Raw genomic sequence first — 16,530 nt, forward strand, 5'->3', positions numbered from 1 at the left:
CATTTTTAAAAACCAAAACCAAGATAGTTTAGCCTGACATAAGTTCCTGCAAGGATTTCCCTTTTTTAAAAGTTAGATTGTGTTTTGTCTTTGTATGTCAAACAGACACCAGAAACACATAACAGTAACAATGTAATTTCCCTTTTTGGGTGTAGTGTCAATTTCAGATTTCTACATTTTCCAGGTTCCTACTTGGTGCGCAAGCTGCTTAGGCCAATCTTACAAATCCCAAGGTTGGGCCAGGCTTCCTTTTGGTGTGGATTGGAAAGCTGAAAACATATTTCAGTTTTGCTCAACTGGCGTCAGTACTGGTTTACCCCTTAGTCAAATGTAACTTGTGTTAACCTGGTTACACTTGCTGTTAACGTCCCAAAAAAGGAAGACCATTTCACTCTTCAAACATTTATTCACCACATAACAGAGAAAACAAAGTGGTCACTCCCAAAAAAAATACACAGTGATAAATTCAAATACAACACATACCAAGAAAAAAAAAAATAAAAACACAAAATCAAGAACTGGTTGACGAAGGACCATGCCAACATGATTCCACAAACATGGCGTTGCGATATGGGTTCCAGAATATATGCCCAAAAGGACCAGATCCAGGTTTGGTAAGGGTAGCAGGAAGTAGTGAGCGTTGGAGTGCCAAAGATTATGTGAACAAACAGAAGATGGTGAGAAAATTAAAAATAAATTAGATGTTTGCCAAAAAAAACAAACACATTAGGTATAAACACTGGAGTTTTGAACAAACTTACCTAAAAAATCTGGCCACCACATCATCGCGTATGGCCCCCCCACATACTGACCTTCGACCAACCTCGGGGGGGCCATCCTCAGGTAAGGCATCCTCTGGCTGCATTGGGACACCACTCCTTATGGCAATGTTGTGAAATATCCCACACAGGACCACAATTTTAGACACCATATCCGGCACATACATGAGCTCGCCACCAGAGCGGTGGAGGCATCTGAATCGGCCTTTTAAAAGGGCGATACAGCGCTCCACCACTTGCCTGGTGGCTGTAAGTGCGGAATTATACGCACTTTGTGGCCCTGGTGTGGGAGCCAAATAAGGAGTGAGCAGCCAGGACATGCAAGGGTATCCACTGTCTCCTGTGAACAAAAATAGACCACATCAGGAACACTGTGTATCAAGCTTAACATTGTTATGTACTAAAGGTCTCCACTTACCCAGAAGCCACGCATCACCAGCTTGTAGGTTGGTTAATTTCTGCCATATCCCTGATTGCCGGATGACGAAGGAGTCATGTGCACTTCCTGGTAATTTAGCATTCAGGGACAGGATCTGGAGGGAGGCATCACATACCACCATTACATTCAGGGAGTGATAGTGTTTCCTGTTTCTAAATATTGCCTCCAGCCGTGCTGGAGGCTGAAGTGGTATGTGAGTACCATCCACAACCCCTATGATGTGTGGGAAGCCAGCTATTTGGTAAAAATTGGCCTTGGCCACACTAAGGGCACCCATATCCAAAGGCATTTTAATAAAATGATGGAGGTGCTTGAAAAGTGCCTCCATCACTGCCCTCAGGATCCGGGAAAAGGAGGATTGGGAGATGCCCGCCACTATTCCCACCGTTGTTTGAAACGATCCTGAGGCACAGAAATGTAACACCGCCATAAATTGCGTCAGTGGTGGTATTGCTGTTGGACTGTCAATTTGCCGCTCAAGATCACTTTCTATTAATGAGAGAGTGTCTATGATGATTTTGGGAGGTAGACGGTAGCGTCTTAAAACCTCATCATCGGGCATTCCAAAAAGGGTGACACGTGTTCGAAATATCTGGGGCCTTGCATGCCTACGATGCCTACGCCTGGGACGAGTTTGAGGTTGGTCGTCTTCCGGGAGCAGGGCCAGAACAATTCGCCCCAGATCTACCTGAAATTCAAAGTTTACAATGTAAGGCTTTTGACCCACCCCAAAAGTAAGAAAAAACAACTTAGCTTTCTGATACCATCCATAGCTGCTTACATGCCGGGGTATTGTCATGATACGTATAAACTGTAAAAAAGGCAACAATGAGACTTCAAAAATTTAGAGGGTGTTTTTTTTGTTTAAAAATTGTTGCAAGCCAACACAGAAAATAGCGGAAAAACACATTTGGCCATCGATGAAAACTACATTGCACACCGTACGTCAAATAGGGTTCAAATGGACCCAAAAAATGGAAAAGGGAAAAGCAAAACTGGATTATATGATGAATAAGCCGTCAAAAATGCGGTAAATTATTCGCAAATGCAAGTCACTACACCAACAGTCAAAAATGCGGTAAATTATTCGCAAATGCAAGTCACTACACCAACAGTCAAAAATGCGGTAAATTATTCGCAAATGCAAGTCACTACACCAACAGTCAAAAATGCGGGAAATTATTCGCAAATGCAAGTCACTACACCAACAGTCAAAAATGCGGTAAATTATTCGCAAATGCAAGTCACTACACCAACAGTCAAAAATGCGGTAAATTATTCGCAAATGCAAGTCACTACACCAACAGTCAAAAATGCAGTAATTCATTCGCAAATGCAAGGCGCTACACCAACAGTCAAAAATGCGGTAAATTATTCGCAAATGCAAGTCACTACACCAACAGTCAAAAATGCGGGAAATTATTCGCAAATGCAAGTCACTACACCAACAGTCAAAAATGCAGTAATTCATTCGCAAATGCAAGGCGCTACACCAACAGTCAAAAATGCCGTAATTCATTCGCAAATGCAAGACAAAAAATGGACTTACCCAACTCGAATATATAAGATGTCCTCAAAAAACTTCTTTGGGTCCGAAAACAAAAAAAAACTAAAAAAGATGAAATGAGTGTTAAACAAATTAACTAACCACAAAACAGAAGAATACACCAATTGGCCACAAATTTGAATGCACAAAACTTACCAAATCAGGAAAGGATGTTGAAAAAATGAAAAAAATGCGAACGGAAAAACCAAAGAAATGTAGCAAAAACAAACAAAAAAACAACTCTCCAAAATCCTCCAAACGCAACCAACCAACCAAATCCAAACCACTTAACCGACAACACTCCAACAACCCCACCTCGAATCCACACACACCAAGCCATAAATAGTGTTTATTTTCCCGCACAAATTAAGGATGAATCATAGAGACGCACAATCAATGATGCGGCCGCAAACTAACGACGCATGTATAAATACGTCACGAAATCACATAGAATTTCTGGATGATTTCATGCTGGAAGCAGAGACATGGCTTCAAACCAGGGAAACAATGGTCAAAATTGCGGCGGTAAGGCCTTCATGCATTTTGTGTCAATGAGTATTTTAAAACATAATATTGTGCAAGTTGTGAAGTGGCTAAATCTGCATATTTACCCAAATAGGTGAGGAGGATGACATGGAAGAGACTGCTGGCCCCAGTCAACCCGCCAAAGCTGCAAAAAAAAAAAGGCAGCCACATTTCACAAGCAAGGAGATGGAGGTTTTGATCCAGAAGTGCGTTGACATCCTGCCCCAGGCAGCCAGGAATATGAGCCAAAGCCAGAAGTGGAGAATGTGGGAGGAGGTCGCCGTTGCTGTCAATAGGGTGGGTGATTATGTCCGTCTAGCCCGGGATGTCAAACGGCGGTAAGTAAACACTTTCCCATCCTATAAACAAACCCCATTGTAAAAAAAAGGATAATGGTTCCAAATTCATTCCACAGATGGGCAGACTTCAAATATCGTCTAAAACAAAAACTTGCCGACAGGGCTAGGCATGCAAGGGGGACAGGTGGGGGTCCCACCCCTGTGTCATTGGAGTTGACAGACTTAGAAGAGATGGCACAGGGGTGTGTGCAGGCTGTGGAGGTGTTTGGCGTGTCCAACATGGATACGGACATGCCAGACTTTGCGGCTCCTCATGTTGGCCAAGGTAAGTCTTGTGATGTCACCAACTCAGAAATGCTATTGTGCCAATATGTAGATTCTAATGTGAGTCTTTTCTCCAATTTCCTAACAGAGACAGAGGCGGATGAGTCTGCTCCAGAGGGGAGCCTTGGCCGCAGAATTTCTGCTGACTCTGCAGGGGAGGAACCAGTACATCCGGCTGAGGACCCTGCAGAAGCCAGTCCAGGGCGTGCCCCCTCGCAGGCAGTGGGCCTCCTCACAGAACTCAATTTTAAATCGGATTGCCATACGGAGATTCTGCAGAGGATGGATGCCAGTCTGATACGGGTGGCTGAGGCCCTGGAGCAAAATGCTGCGGCCAACGTGACCATTGCTCAGGCCCTGGCGGAAAATACCAGGGCCAACATCCGCATCGCCGATGCCCTGGAGCAGCTCGTTCGCCAGCACATGGTGGAGCCGACCTCCCTTCCTGCCGGAACATCCAGATCCTCTACCTCTGGCACAACATCAGGCAATCCTCCAAATGTGCCTAGCCCTGTGCCTAGTCCAGAGGCCACAACATCTGCCTCTGGACAGGCCAGCCCGATGGCATCCCGGACCCGGTCTGGCGCCCACCCTCACCCAGCCAAACGGGCGAGAAAACGGTGACAGCAATGGCGACTTTTCCCACTTTCCTTCTGTGCTTGGCTCATATTCCTTTCTGGTCAAAACTTCCCTCTCCTTTCTTGTGAAATGTTTTTAAATTTTGTATTTACGCTTATGTTAGTAGTTATGTTTTTTTTTTTTTTTGATCAAATATCTTGGCCACAAAAAAAGGCAATACAATATTATGCCAATTTGTTTGTGTGTAAACAATAAATTAAAAACAAAACACTGACATTGTATTGTGACATTATTGTACAAATGGGTTACATTTAATCCTGGCCTTAAACGCAAAAACTGACCCTCTTTTTTTAAAAAAAAGGCCTCTTTAAGGAACGTTTAAAAAAACACATAGCGATGCAAATTCCACAGTAAACCAAAAAAAGGGGAGCTAATTAAAAGATGATGACATTATTGTTACAATAGGCCATAACCACCAAATTGTGGCCAAAATAAAAGCCCAAAAATGTACGCTAATTGATTATGTAATCATGACATTAGCAGCTCTGATTTCCACCTGCGTACGCTTTTGTGCTATCCCAATAAACTGCTTTCCAAACACATACCAAGCCGGATTTCAATCCAACACTAATTACTTTACTGACCAGCCACGATTAATCGCTGCACCATCGTGGAGTCCCGGGACGGAGGAGAAGGCCATCGCCAATGTGGTCGAGTAATCCTGACCCTAAGCTGTGCGAGCATTTTGAAGGGAAAGCGGTTGTTTCAGTGACGTATGAAACGGTCCGAACACATTTGACGTTCGCATCTGCTAATGTATGTACGCCCCAAAAACGCCTCGCCACGCCTGCGTTTTTTCATCTCCACCCCCGTCAACACCCAAAAACGCCCTGTTCTGTCAATCACATTTGACATGTCACTTCCTGTACGCTATTTTAGGAACGAGAGAAAAAAAGCTCGCAATCTGCCGTACGCACATGCGCGGTGTAACACCGACGCATGCGCGGTTAGTCAACATCGGAACGCAACGAGCGTACTGTTGTTAACGTGCGGCTCTGAATGAGGGCCTATGTCTTTACAAGTAGAACTGCAAGTCCCAGCTAGCCTGCCCCGCATGCTGGTACTTGGAGAACCACAAGTACCAGCATGCAGGGCATTAAGGGCCCACTAGTACCTGTAGTTCACCTGTAAAAAAAATGTTTAAAAAAACACAGGACACACACACCGTGACAGTATAAGTTTATTAAACATACACACACACACACACATGTACACATACTCACCTATGTAACATCGTCCACATGTCCGGTAAAGTATCCATAGGGGACCTGTGAAAAAAAACATACTCACCATCTCCTATGCGAGGTTCTGTCCTCTTCGTTCCAAAGTAGGCATCCCCGGACTTGGCAAAAAAACAAAACGAAAACGCGATCCACGAACTTAGTACCGTTCTATAGAACGGTACTTCCCGAATGAGAGCTTAGCGGCGGGGTATCACCATGGAAACCCCGCTGATAAGCGTTCGTTGGCTGAGAGAGGTCATCTCCCGTCTCTCAGCCAATGAACGGCTCCCTCCATTGTAGTCAATGGTGGGAGCCGCAAGGTTATTAAAGTTTACCCTGCGGTTCCCACCATTGACAACAATGGAGGGAGCCGTTCATTGGCTGAGAGACAGGAGATGACCTCTCTCAGCCAATGAACGCTTAGCAGCGGGGTTTCCATGGTGATACCCCGCCGCTAAGCTCTCATTCGGGAAGTACCATTCTATAGAACGGTACTAAGTTCGTGGATCGCGTTTTCGTTTTGTTTTTTTGCCAAGTCCGGGGATGCCTACTTTGGAACGAAGAGGACAGAACCTCGCATAGGAGATGGTGAGTATGTTTTTTTTTCACAGGTCCCCTATGGATACTTTACCGGACAAGTGGACGATGTTACATAGGTGAGTATGTGTACATGTGTGTGTGTGTGTGTGTATGTATGTTTAATAAACTTATACTGTCACGGTGTGTGTGTCCTGTGTTTTTTTAAACATTTTTTTTACAGGTGAACTACAGGTACTAGTGGGCCCTTAATGCCCTGCATGCTGGTACTTGTGGTTCTCCAAGTACCAGCATGCGGGGCAGGCTAGCTGGGACTTGCAGTTCTACTTGTAAAGACAATGTTTTATATTCTTTATTTACACCACACCACACAATCAACCCGCCACCCACCGCCACCAGGGGTGGCGGGGATAGCCCCGGGCTATCAGCCTGGGCCTGGGGTGCCCTGGAGAGGGTGACCCCTTTATTGGGGGGGTCCCCAGCTCTCCAGGGAACCCCGGCCTGGGCTGACTAGCGGTCATGGCTGATGCTGCGGCTGGGGGGCCCGGTGAAAGGGCTCCCCTGGCTGTGGCATCAGCCCCCCGCTAGAAAAAGTCCAGTGCTGGTTCTGGAACATACAGGGGAACCCTACTAATTTTTTTCCCCTGTATTTCCAGAACCAGGACCGGATCAGAGCCCAGAGCTGGTTGCGCAGAATACGGGGGACCCCTACGTCGTTTGTCCCCCGTATTTTGGCAACCAGCGCTGGTTCTGACTAGCCCGGTGCTGGTTGTGCTTAAGTACAGGGGACCCCTACGTCGTTTGTCCCCTGTATTTAAGCACACCCAGCACTGGGTCACTAATGCCCGGGGCTGGTTGCTCTTTTTTTGGGGGGGGGCACGCCATATTTTTCTTTTTTTACACAGGTTTTTTTTTTTTTTTTTTACCACAGCAGCACAGACGGGTCTCACGGACCCGTCAGTGCTCTGTGTCAATGACACAGATGCAAGTAGCACGGATCTCCTGGTCCGTGCGTGCATCTGTGTCATTGAAATACACAGCAGCACAGACGGGTCTCACTGACCCATCTGTGCTCTGTGTCACTGTCAGTCACACAGATGCATGTAGTACGGATCTCACGAGTCCGTGCTACATGCAAATGAGCACCATAATGCTGATTGGCTGAGAGCCGTGACAGACGGCTCTGTCAGCCAATCAGCACTTTGCCCATTAAAGGCAAAGGCATTTTTTTTAAAATGGCCGCTCGAGGCAAAACCTCGAGATCCGACAGCAGATCTCGAGGTTTTGCCTCGGGAGAGGGATCCGGGGCTGACAGGGAGATCCGAGCTTGGGCTCGGATCGCCCCGGATCCCCGAAGTTCGGGTGGGTTCGGTTCTTAGGGAACCGAACCCGCTCATCCCTACATTGAACACATTGATATTCATCATGTCAACACTGATGAAATGTTGACAACAATGACTACATCCCCAATAATATATTATCTTAAATTTGTTTTTTGGTTGTATATATTCTATAAGTTAATTACATATATTGTATTAAAACGGAAGCTTCAAAATGTCCTCCTTACCTCACCCAGCTTTGCTGAGAGGATATGAAATGCAGATTTTGAGTCTTCGAGAATTTTTATCCACTTCTTGTCAGTGTAGTCATAGCGTTTTCCCATCAGTATGTTTGACATAATATTAGAGGAAGCACAGGTCAGAGTGGTGCTGGGGTCATAAGGCTGTTCTAAATAAATGAAAAAAGTGTCACATAGAATGAGTGATTAATTCTCAGCATTAAAAAGACTTAGGGGTAAATTTACTAAAGTGAGAGTTTTTAGAAGTGAGTTTTAAAAGTGATGTTGTCCGTAGCAACCAATCAGATTCTAGATAGTATCTTCTAGAAGGTGCTAGTTAAATGTTAAGTAGAATCTGATTGGTTGCTCTGCCTCAACTTAAGTCCAGCTCTGAATCAGGCCCTGTCAGTTTCCAGACTTCAAGCAAACACACCACATCTTGACACCAGCATTATCTGCACCCTTTAAATAGTTGTAATATACACAGTTTTGTAAAATAAATAAATAATTTGCAATGGTTTAAACCTTACTTCTGTATATTTTGACCCTTTGATTCAAGACACAAGAGTGACGGACGATCTCATCACTTTGGGGTATGTAACAGCTCACTGGTTGCATTCCAGTGCTTCAAAAGCAATGTCACCACCAACTCCCTTCTGAAAACAATGCCAAATGCATCAACAGCAGTTGTGCACAACACCTCTTTGTAATGAATCAACTGCAGAGGAATTTCTATCAGTAATGGAAGGCAAAGTGAAATATGATTGCCTAGCAACCTCAGTAAACAAAAGCAAAAACTACTTCAACTACATATTGCTGATAACAAAGACAGAACATAAAAGTAGGACACATCTATCATCTCTGATGGAATCAAAAGTCCAGAATGGATGTCTTAAAAATTGCTACTGACCCATCTAAGGGCCATATTCAATTAGCAGCAAAAAAACGAGATCTGTGAAATAGTATCGACGATTGCGACTTTTTGCCAGTCTGAAAGTTTCCTCCGTATTCAATTCCAAAGAGTTTTCGCGTGCACGAAAACGCAATGCAATGTAATAGGTAAAAAAGATTCGCCTATGAATAGGTGTAAAAAAAAAGTGCGGAATTGCAGTTTTGGGGTGCAAAGGTGGAGAAACCACCCTGCACCCTTGGGACAGCCCCCCAAAGGTTAGCTGCATCAAAAAAAAAAACACAGCAAAAAGTGACTTTGAAAAAGGAGGTGAATAACTACAAAGTTGGGGTACAAACTTTAAAAACTAGAGATATAAGCTTTTGGGGGGTCTGCAAGTATGTGGGAGGTGTTTTTTTGATTGCAGGTCCTTGCTGAAGGTGTGTATTTTATGTTTTCACTTTTGCGATTTTTAACCATGCTTACACCCATTTTCATGTAACCCAAATTTGCTGGGACTAGTTATTTTCTCCCAAAAAAAACTGCTAAATGCTATTCTTCACCACTTGTGCAAAGATGATATATAGAGGCAATTGAAAGCACTTAAGTACCCCAAATAGCTCCAGTGGGGCTAATCGGGAACATCTATACTGATTCCCAATGTTAGTGCATCTTTTGGGGGGTGTCAGGCTAATTTACCCAAAACTGACAGCACTTTTCGCCTGTTTGAGTTTCGCCGGGACGCTTTTTTGCATCCTTTGGAATTGAATATGGCTAATAATGGGGGCGCGCACGATTAGTTTCCTTGGCTAAAACACTTGAAGTCAGCGAAAAGTCCGGCATTTGAAAATTACGGGACTTTTCACACCTAATTCAATATGCCCCTAATTCTGAAAAGCTGGGTCACATGCAACCCCTTCCTCTCCCCTAAAAACAATTACACATGCATCAAAAGCAGGTGTGCACAGGATCAATCTCACAACTCTGATGTAATGATCTAATAGGGACACACGTTTTGATCAACAGGACAATGACATATTCCCATCAAAATTAGGATTGTTCCACAATATATCCAAATGTTTGGGAGGTATGGTTATACTTCAGTGTGGCACAATGCCTCTTTGGATGTATACCCACCTTTTAAGCTTATGAAATGTTCCACAAGATGCTGTGCTTCCTCCAGTATGGGTTCTTCTAAGCTCTTCTTACCCATTCCAAAATCCTTAAGCGTCATGAGAGAAAACTGCCTTAACTGCTTCCAGGACTCTCCATTGAGGAGAGCTAATCCTAAAACAGCGTAAATGTGTGAAAATAAAGTGTACATTTTGTTTTTCAATATATTTTATGTAAGTGTATGAAAATTGTCATAAAAGGTACAACACAGTATATAAACCAACATTGAATGTGTTTAATCTAAATGCACCTATCTTTTAACTCATGTGACTGATTAAGTTACCCTAAATTGTACCTTCAGCTCAACACATAAACAAGGCACACAAAATCATACTATACAGTAGATTCTCATAAATATCATGAGCTTTAGTGTATGTAGTTGTGGAAATACTGTAAGTATTTGTATTTGCAGAAATTTGCAATGTGGAATGGGGAGGGAAGGGGTGGGCAAGTGTAGACCAATAATACTGTAGAAGGGCATGTTCCCATCATTTTGGGCACAATTAGAGGTGGATTGATCACAAGTGTATCTCTGGTACATATTATCATCACCAAGCATATTTCAGAATAAAAACAAAATATTTAAAAGAAGCCTAACCCTACTTACAAAAAATGATCCAGTCACCTGAGCTCATAGCCTGGGCTTATTAGTCAGAAAGGTAACACATAGCATGAGGCTGGTCTGGTCACACTGTAACTAGGGGATGAAGTCAGGAAGCTGGCAGTTGAAATGTTGACCGCCGGCTTCCCAACTGTCAAATCCCAGCAGGGGACTAATGATAGGCGTCGAAATCCTGACGGCTTTCATTATCCATATGACGGGGTCCCGACACCCGGCATACCAAAGGAAGGTAAGCCGGGCGGCGGGAGCGGACAGCCGTGAGGGGAAGGGATAGGTTAGGGGCTCCCGGCGGGACTTAGGGTTAGGCACCAACTTGGGAGGGTTAAAGACAGGCTAGGGAAAGGAGGGGTTAGGGTTAGGCACCCCCGGGGGGAGGTTAGGGTTAGGCACCCCCCTGGAAGGGTTAGGTTAAGGGTGCAGGGAGGAGGGGTTAGGTTTAGGCACTTATGGGTGGAGGTTAGGGTTAAGCACTAGGGGGGAAGGTTAAGGTTAGACACTAGGGGGGAAGGTTAAGGTTAGGCACTAGGGGGAGAGGTTAGGGTTAGGCAATTATGGGTGGAGGTTAGGGTTAAGCACTAGGACGGAAGGTTAAGGTTAGGCACTAGGGGGGAGGTTAGGGTTAGGCACCCCTAAAGGAGGGTTAGGGGGGTTGTAGAGTAAAAAATACTTACCTGTCGGGACCTTGTCATGCCGGTCTTCCGTTGTCAGGATTTGCACCCCTGGACTTAGGTCCGGCGGTCAAACATACCGATCCATAACAGGGAAGCAATCCATGATTACTGAGAAACAGCCCCAGATTCTTCAGAATAGGGTTGTATTCCCTAGGGTAGGCCTGGCCAACCTGTGGTTCTCCAGTTATTGTGAAGCTACAAGTCCCAGCATGCCCTGCCACAGTTTTGCTATTACGGAATGCTAAAAATGTGGTAGGGCATGCTGCTACTTGTAGTTTCACAATAGCTGGAAAGCCCATAGAAAAATATGTCAGTACTAAAAGCACATGAGCTTGTCCTATCACCTCTGGCTCTGGCCTCTGGTGTTGAGATGATAAAGGCTAGAAGTAAAAATTATAATCCAATTTTATATGTGGTACTAAATGATCCCAGCCAAACCTTGTGGCCATAAGTTGCTTTGTTATGATGGTACTGGCATTAAGGCCCCCATGGGGGACTGCTACATATAAATGACTGTTAAAGAAAAAATGCACAACCCTAAACTCTCAATGACCTCTTTCTTAATTGCCTAATTCCAAAGGGATCTTTTTCTTTTGCCCTTAAAAACCAAAGAAAAGAAACAAAAACATGAACGACGATGAACTACTCCTTGTGGAGCTGAGACGTAAATCACAAGGAAAAAGGCGTGTACACAACTAACCAATCAGGAGTGGCTTCACTTTTATTGATCATACTGTGGGCTGGATGTTCTGCATCATTCCTAAAAATGCTGTACAACCTTCAAAAACACCCATTTATCACAACTGTCAGTGTGTGGGCACCAGTACCTATTTACTTGAGGCTGCTGGTCTCATTTGCAGAGTAGTGGTAATAAAGATTTGCAGTAGAATGACACTGGGTGGAATTAAGGTGTAAATGAAAATGTAAATAGTCCCACTAGATAACAGCCAGAACACAGGGTTAGAGTGTATATGGTGCTAAATGTACAGTATCACACAGTTGTTTGGAGCTGTTGGTGGTTAGTTTACATGTGGTTATACTGTTGGTTTATTGAACCAGGTGGAAAAACAAGTAGAATAAGACACAGGGATATAACAAGTTTATAAATAGTAGTATTGATGCAACCTGGAGCATTAGGTATTGCTTGGTGTTGTAGTGCGCCAGCTGTCAGAGTGGTAAAAACACTGGAGGATAGTAGAACTATGCCCCTCTAATGTATCAGTGGTATTATAGTGTACTTGCGGTACTCTATGGGTTCTACAGGGCTGGTATATCTTCAGGTGTCTCAGAGGTGCGCCCATTCACTAGGAGGAAAGACATGCAATCAAGATACGCATGTGCAGTAGTGCAAATCAGAAGTCAGTCCCCCTGCTGAGCTCCGGCAGATTCTAGAGACCACCGGCTCAGTTACCAGGTTGCGCTAAGGATGAAGGCAGTGCAAGAGTTCTCCTCATTCAACATTAAAAAGTCAGCAGCTGATATCACAGCAGTCCCTATAGAACTGTATGGGGATGTGATGTGGCCATATTCAGCAAACTCTGGAAAGCATAACTTTCCAGACAATGTGCCCCATTGACCAAAGCATCAAAATAATTTTTAGGAAGTCCATTGGTCAAGGCATACACAGTAGGGGGTATATTGATTTTGCATTCGATTTTATGTTTGATTTAGCTCACCTGAAATCTCTAAAACCTGAACTGTTGGGGATCCTTGAGGACCGCGTGTGGGAACCTCTGGCATAAGGTCACTTTTGGTTGATATAGATCCATATTTGATGAAATTGTAACTCTGTGCTATAATTTTTATGTGTATATATGTTTTTGTACATTGTTATTAAAATCATCTTTTATGATCTTTTTATGATTAGTGTAGGTCTGTTTGATTCACGCAATCAGCTTATCGTTGCATCCTGCTGATGCGTATGCATTGCAATGCGCATGCGTGAACTAGCCACTGTGATCAGGACTGTGATCGTAGAGACTATGCAGACCCATTGCAGAGTGATTGACAGGATGTGCCATTTGTGGGTGGTGATGGAGGGTGGTCGGCAAAACGCAGGCGTGTCAGTTCGTTTGAACGCCGTTGCAGGGGCGTACATAAATTAGCCACTACGATGCCATATGCAGCTTGAGCTACAACAGCATGCAATCAGCTTAGCAATTTCTGAGTAAGGTCAGACCTTGTGCAAGTGTGCGTGAGGCTCCGATGTTACTCAATGTTACCGATGCTCACGCAGACGTGCTAAGTATTACGGATGTGAGTAAAGGGAATTGGGTGTCCTTATGTTTTGCTAAGACTGCATTGAACTGCATGTGTAATCGCAGCCACGATCGCAGTTGCGATCCGCAGTGAATAAGGCCCTATGGCCCTCATTCAGAGCCGCTCGTTAGCGGCAGTACGCTCGTTCCGAGCGATGTTTGCACATCTGCGCATGCGTACGGTTTTTAGTACGCATGCGCGAACCAGTCAGTGCGGCCGAAAATCGTTGGTACGCAATATAGCGAGTGCCTGCTATTTTGAGTGACAGAATGAGGCGTATGTGGGTGGTAACAGGGGAAGGTGCTTGAAAATGGGGAGTGGAGATCCGAACGCAGGCGTGCTTAAAGGTCAAAACGGGCGTTTTATGGGTGTGCATATTTAAAACAGCAGCGTCAGTGACCACGTCACTGGGTTATTTTATAGCCAGAACTGCTCGCAAATTTGTGGTAGCAAACACCAACCACAAGAATAGCGAGCAGTTCATACGCTGGTCGATGTACTCGATTAATCTAATAAATAGCGGACATGACGTAGGATGCGAGCGGCCAGGGGGCGTTTTTAACAAATAAACGAGCGTATGTTTTGCTCGCTCGTTCAGACTTAGAGGTGTGAACAGACTGCAATGTGCGTACGGATCATTTGAATAGCCACCCCTTGTTTTTAAACGAGCGACCACAAATAGCGAACGGCTCTGAATGAGGGCCTATATGTCTAATGTCAATAACTCCGTTAGTTGTTTGCATAGAAATGACGGTGATAGTGAGGAAAGTCATTTGAAAATATAGGCATAGATTTTAAATCTGTAGAAAAATCATATCCCCTTATATGATTTTGCTGCAGATTTAAAATCTATGCCTATATTTTGAATTGACTTTAAATGAGAATAAACCCATCTTTCAAGGTACAATTAAGGGGTAGATATATGGAGTGAATCCCCCCATTCTTTAGATTTGTCTTTCACAAAGATATTTTTATCATCCATCTGCATTGAATTCCCTACCAGTTGTTTGGATAGGTGGTGAAAAGGTCATTTTGTTTTGGTTATTCCATGACCACCTTGCTATGGTTGATGAGTGAGGCTCATTATCTACAGTTTTAAAATATATGTGAACGATGAGTCTGACTTGTCATTTGCAGTTAAGTTGTTTGGTATTCTGGTAACTAGCACTCAATCATAACATGGCTGCCAGGGCATGATGGTAATTGAGGAACTACAACTGCCAGCATGCCCTCTCATCTGCAACATATTGGTACATCTAGTGTACCAAGGACAAATTAAGTAAAAATAACACATACATATTTAAAAATTGTTTTAATATAAATAAACACACACCCACACAGAAACCTTGCTCTCCAATTTATTGGTTTGATTGGATGCTTTTCATTTTATCAAGGCATCTATGGCTTGGCAATATTACAAACAATAACAATGAGGACTACTGTAGCTCTTTAATGGTCTAAATGCCAATGACTTATACGTTTTGGATCACATCTGTTTATATTATACAGTGGTTTCCCATGATCAGATCATGGGAAAACTCCACTGCAATACTGTGAAGTTATACGCCACTAGTGTAAGATACATTAATGGCATATTTTACAGTGTAAGTGTATCTTATGCTATTAGCATAAGTTATGAAAAATATGCATTTTATGTAATGCGCCCAGTCACATGTATCCTAAGATACCTGTGACTTTGCATATTAGGCAAATTGCATTACTTTTATGGATGCCATTTACACATTTTTTTTGCGTAAATTGTGTCCAACGCTACATGAGAAAAAGAATGTGCAACAGTCTAATAACAGCCCTGAGTAGCATGTATATTCATGACACTGATTTGCTCAATGTTTAGTACTCACCTCCATAATTGAAGATATGATCAATTACAGGAGCATATCCTCGATCCAGAAAGACATCTCCCAAGTCGACTAGTGCCTCCTTTATGATTTGGTACCCAGTCAGGACTACAGTTGGTCTGGAGCCCATGTAAAAAGTGAAAATGTGCCCATACTTTTCAGACATCTGTGAAAGTATCAGATAAATGTTTGTGAGCGCTTCACAAGCTGAAAAAATGTAACAATCAGTTTAAAAAATAAAATGGATTTCCATGAAGAGAGACTACATAATGTATGGCAATACCCTTGCATGTGCGTGGTTAGAAGAGTGACAGAGGGCATTTAATTGCTTGGCAGGCATTTAAACTCTTGGGGCCAAATGTAATAGGGTGAGAGTTTAGAAAATGTAAGAGTTTAGCAGTAAAACTCTCACACTAATACATTTTGTATTTTCAAAACAGGAATCACCTGGATGAGAGTTTAAATCGTGAGAGTTTTTTGAGTCTGAAAGTTTGAATGTTCTGTGACTTTATTACATTGGCTGAGTTTAAAAATGTGCGAGTTTTCTCTCACATTTTCTAAACTCTCACCCAATTACATTTGGCCCTTGAGTCAGCTAACACTGGAAATATAGGATTTCATTTTAAGTCAGTTGATTAGCTCATGTTAGTTCATTGATTAGTCTAATTGTTGGTGGAGTTAGGAATGTGTTTTATTATTACTTCATGCTCACTGGAACATTCAGGTTCCACTTTGATTGTTTGGCATCTCGCCCTCTCTAGTTGTTGACTTTTTGAAGTCTGCTGGAGAGAACGGCTGCAGTGACTGTCTCATCATTAGATCTTGAGGTGCTATTCCTCCAATGCACTGGTTATGCTGATTCTACCCTACTTGGGTCAATGGCACCACTGTCCTGGTGGGCCTTTGCAATTTGTGTTATTGGTAGGGGATTTAAATACCTCAAGCTGAGTATGATCCATGGGCAGAGGGTCCCCTCCATCTAGGCCTGATGTATTTTGATGGATGGGTTTGGTTATTGCACATAGTAGGACCATTCTTTCATCTCCATAATACTGCCCCAGTAGTATTTAAATAAATAAAGTTGACCCTTTTTTCGCTGACAATACTTGCCTCTGTGTCATTATTTTAGATGAGTTTATGTTTGTTAACTGTCTGGGAAGTGTAGCTGACATCAGCTGCTAAGTATTT

The 16,530-nt window shown here is 43.4% G+C and overlaps 1 protein-coding gene across 1 annotated transcript in view; it reads right to left on the bottom strand.

Moving 5' to 3' along the window:
* Positions 1 to 16,530, bottom strand: part of LOC148502843 (cytochrome P450 2A4-like) — a 55,717-nt gene that overhangs the window by 33,194 nt on the left and 5,993 nt on the right. Inside the window, exons 2-4 of the mRNA XM_088449283.1 lie at positions 15,346 to 15,508; positions 9,896 to 10,045; positions 7,879 to 8,039 (exon numbers count right to left, since the gene is read on the bottom strand). Coding sequence (XP_088305409.1) covers positions 7,879 to 8,039; positions 9,896 to 10,045; positions 15,346 to 15,508 — 474 coding nt within the window. The remainder of the gene's footprint in view (positions 1 to 7,878; positions 8,040 to 9,895; positions 10,046 to 15,345; positions 15,509 to 16,530) is intronic.

Source organism: Taudactylus pleione, unplaced genomic scaffold, assembly GCF_031769625.1.
Source record: "Taudactylus pleione unplaced genomic scaffold, aTauple2 ptg000481l, whole genome shotgun sequence".
In the NCBI taxonomy this organism is placed as follows: domain Eukaryota; kingdom Metazoa; phylum Chordata; class Amphibia; order Anura; family Myobatrachidae; genus Taudactylus; species Taudactylus pleione.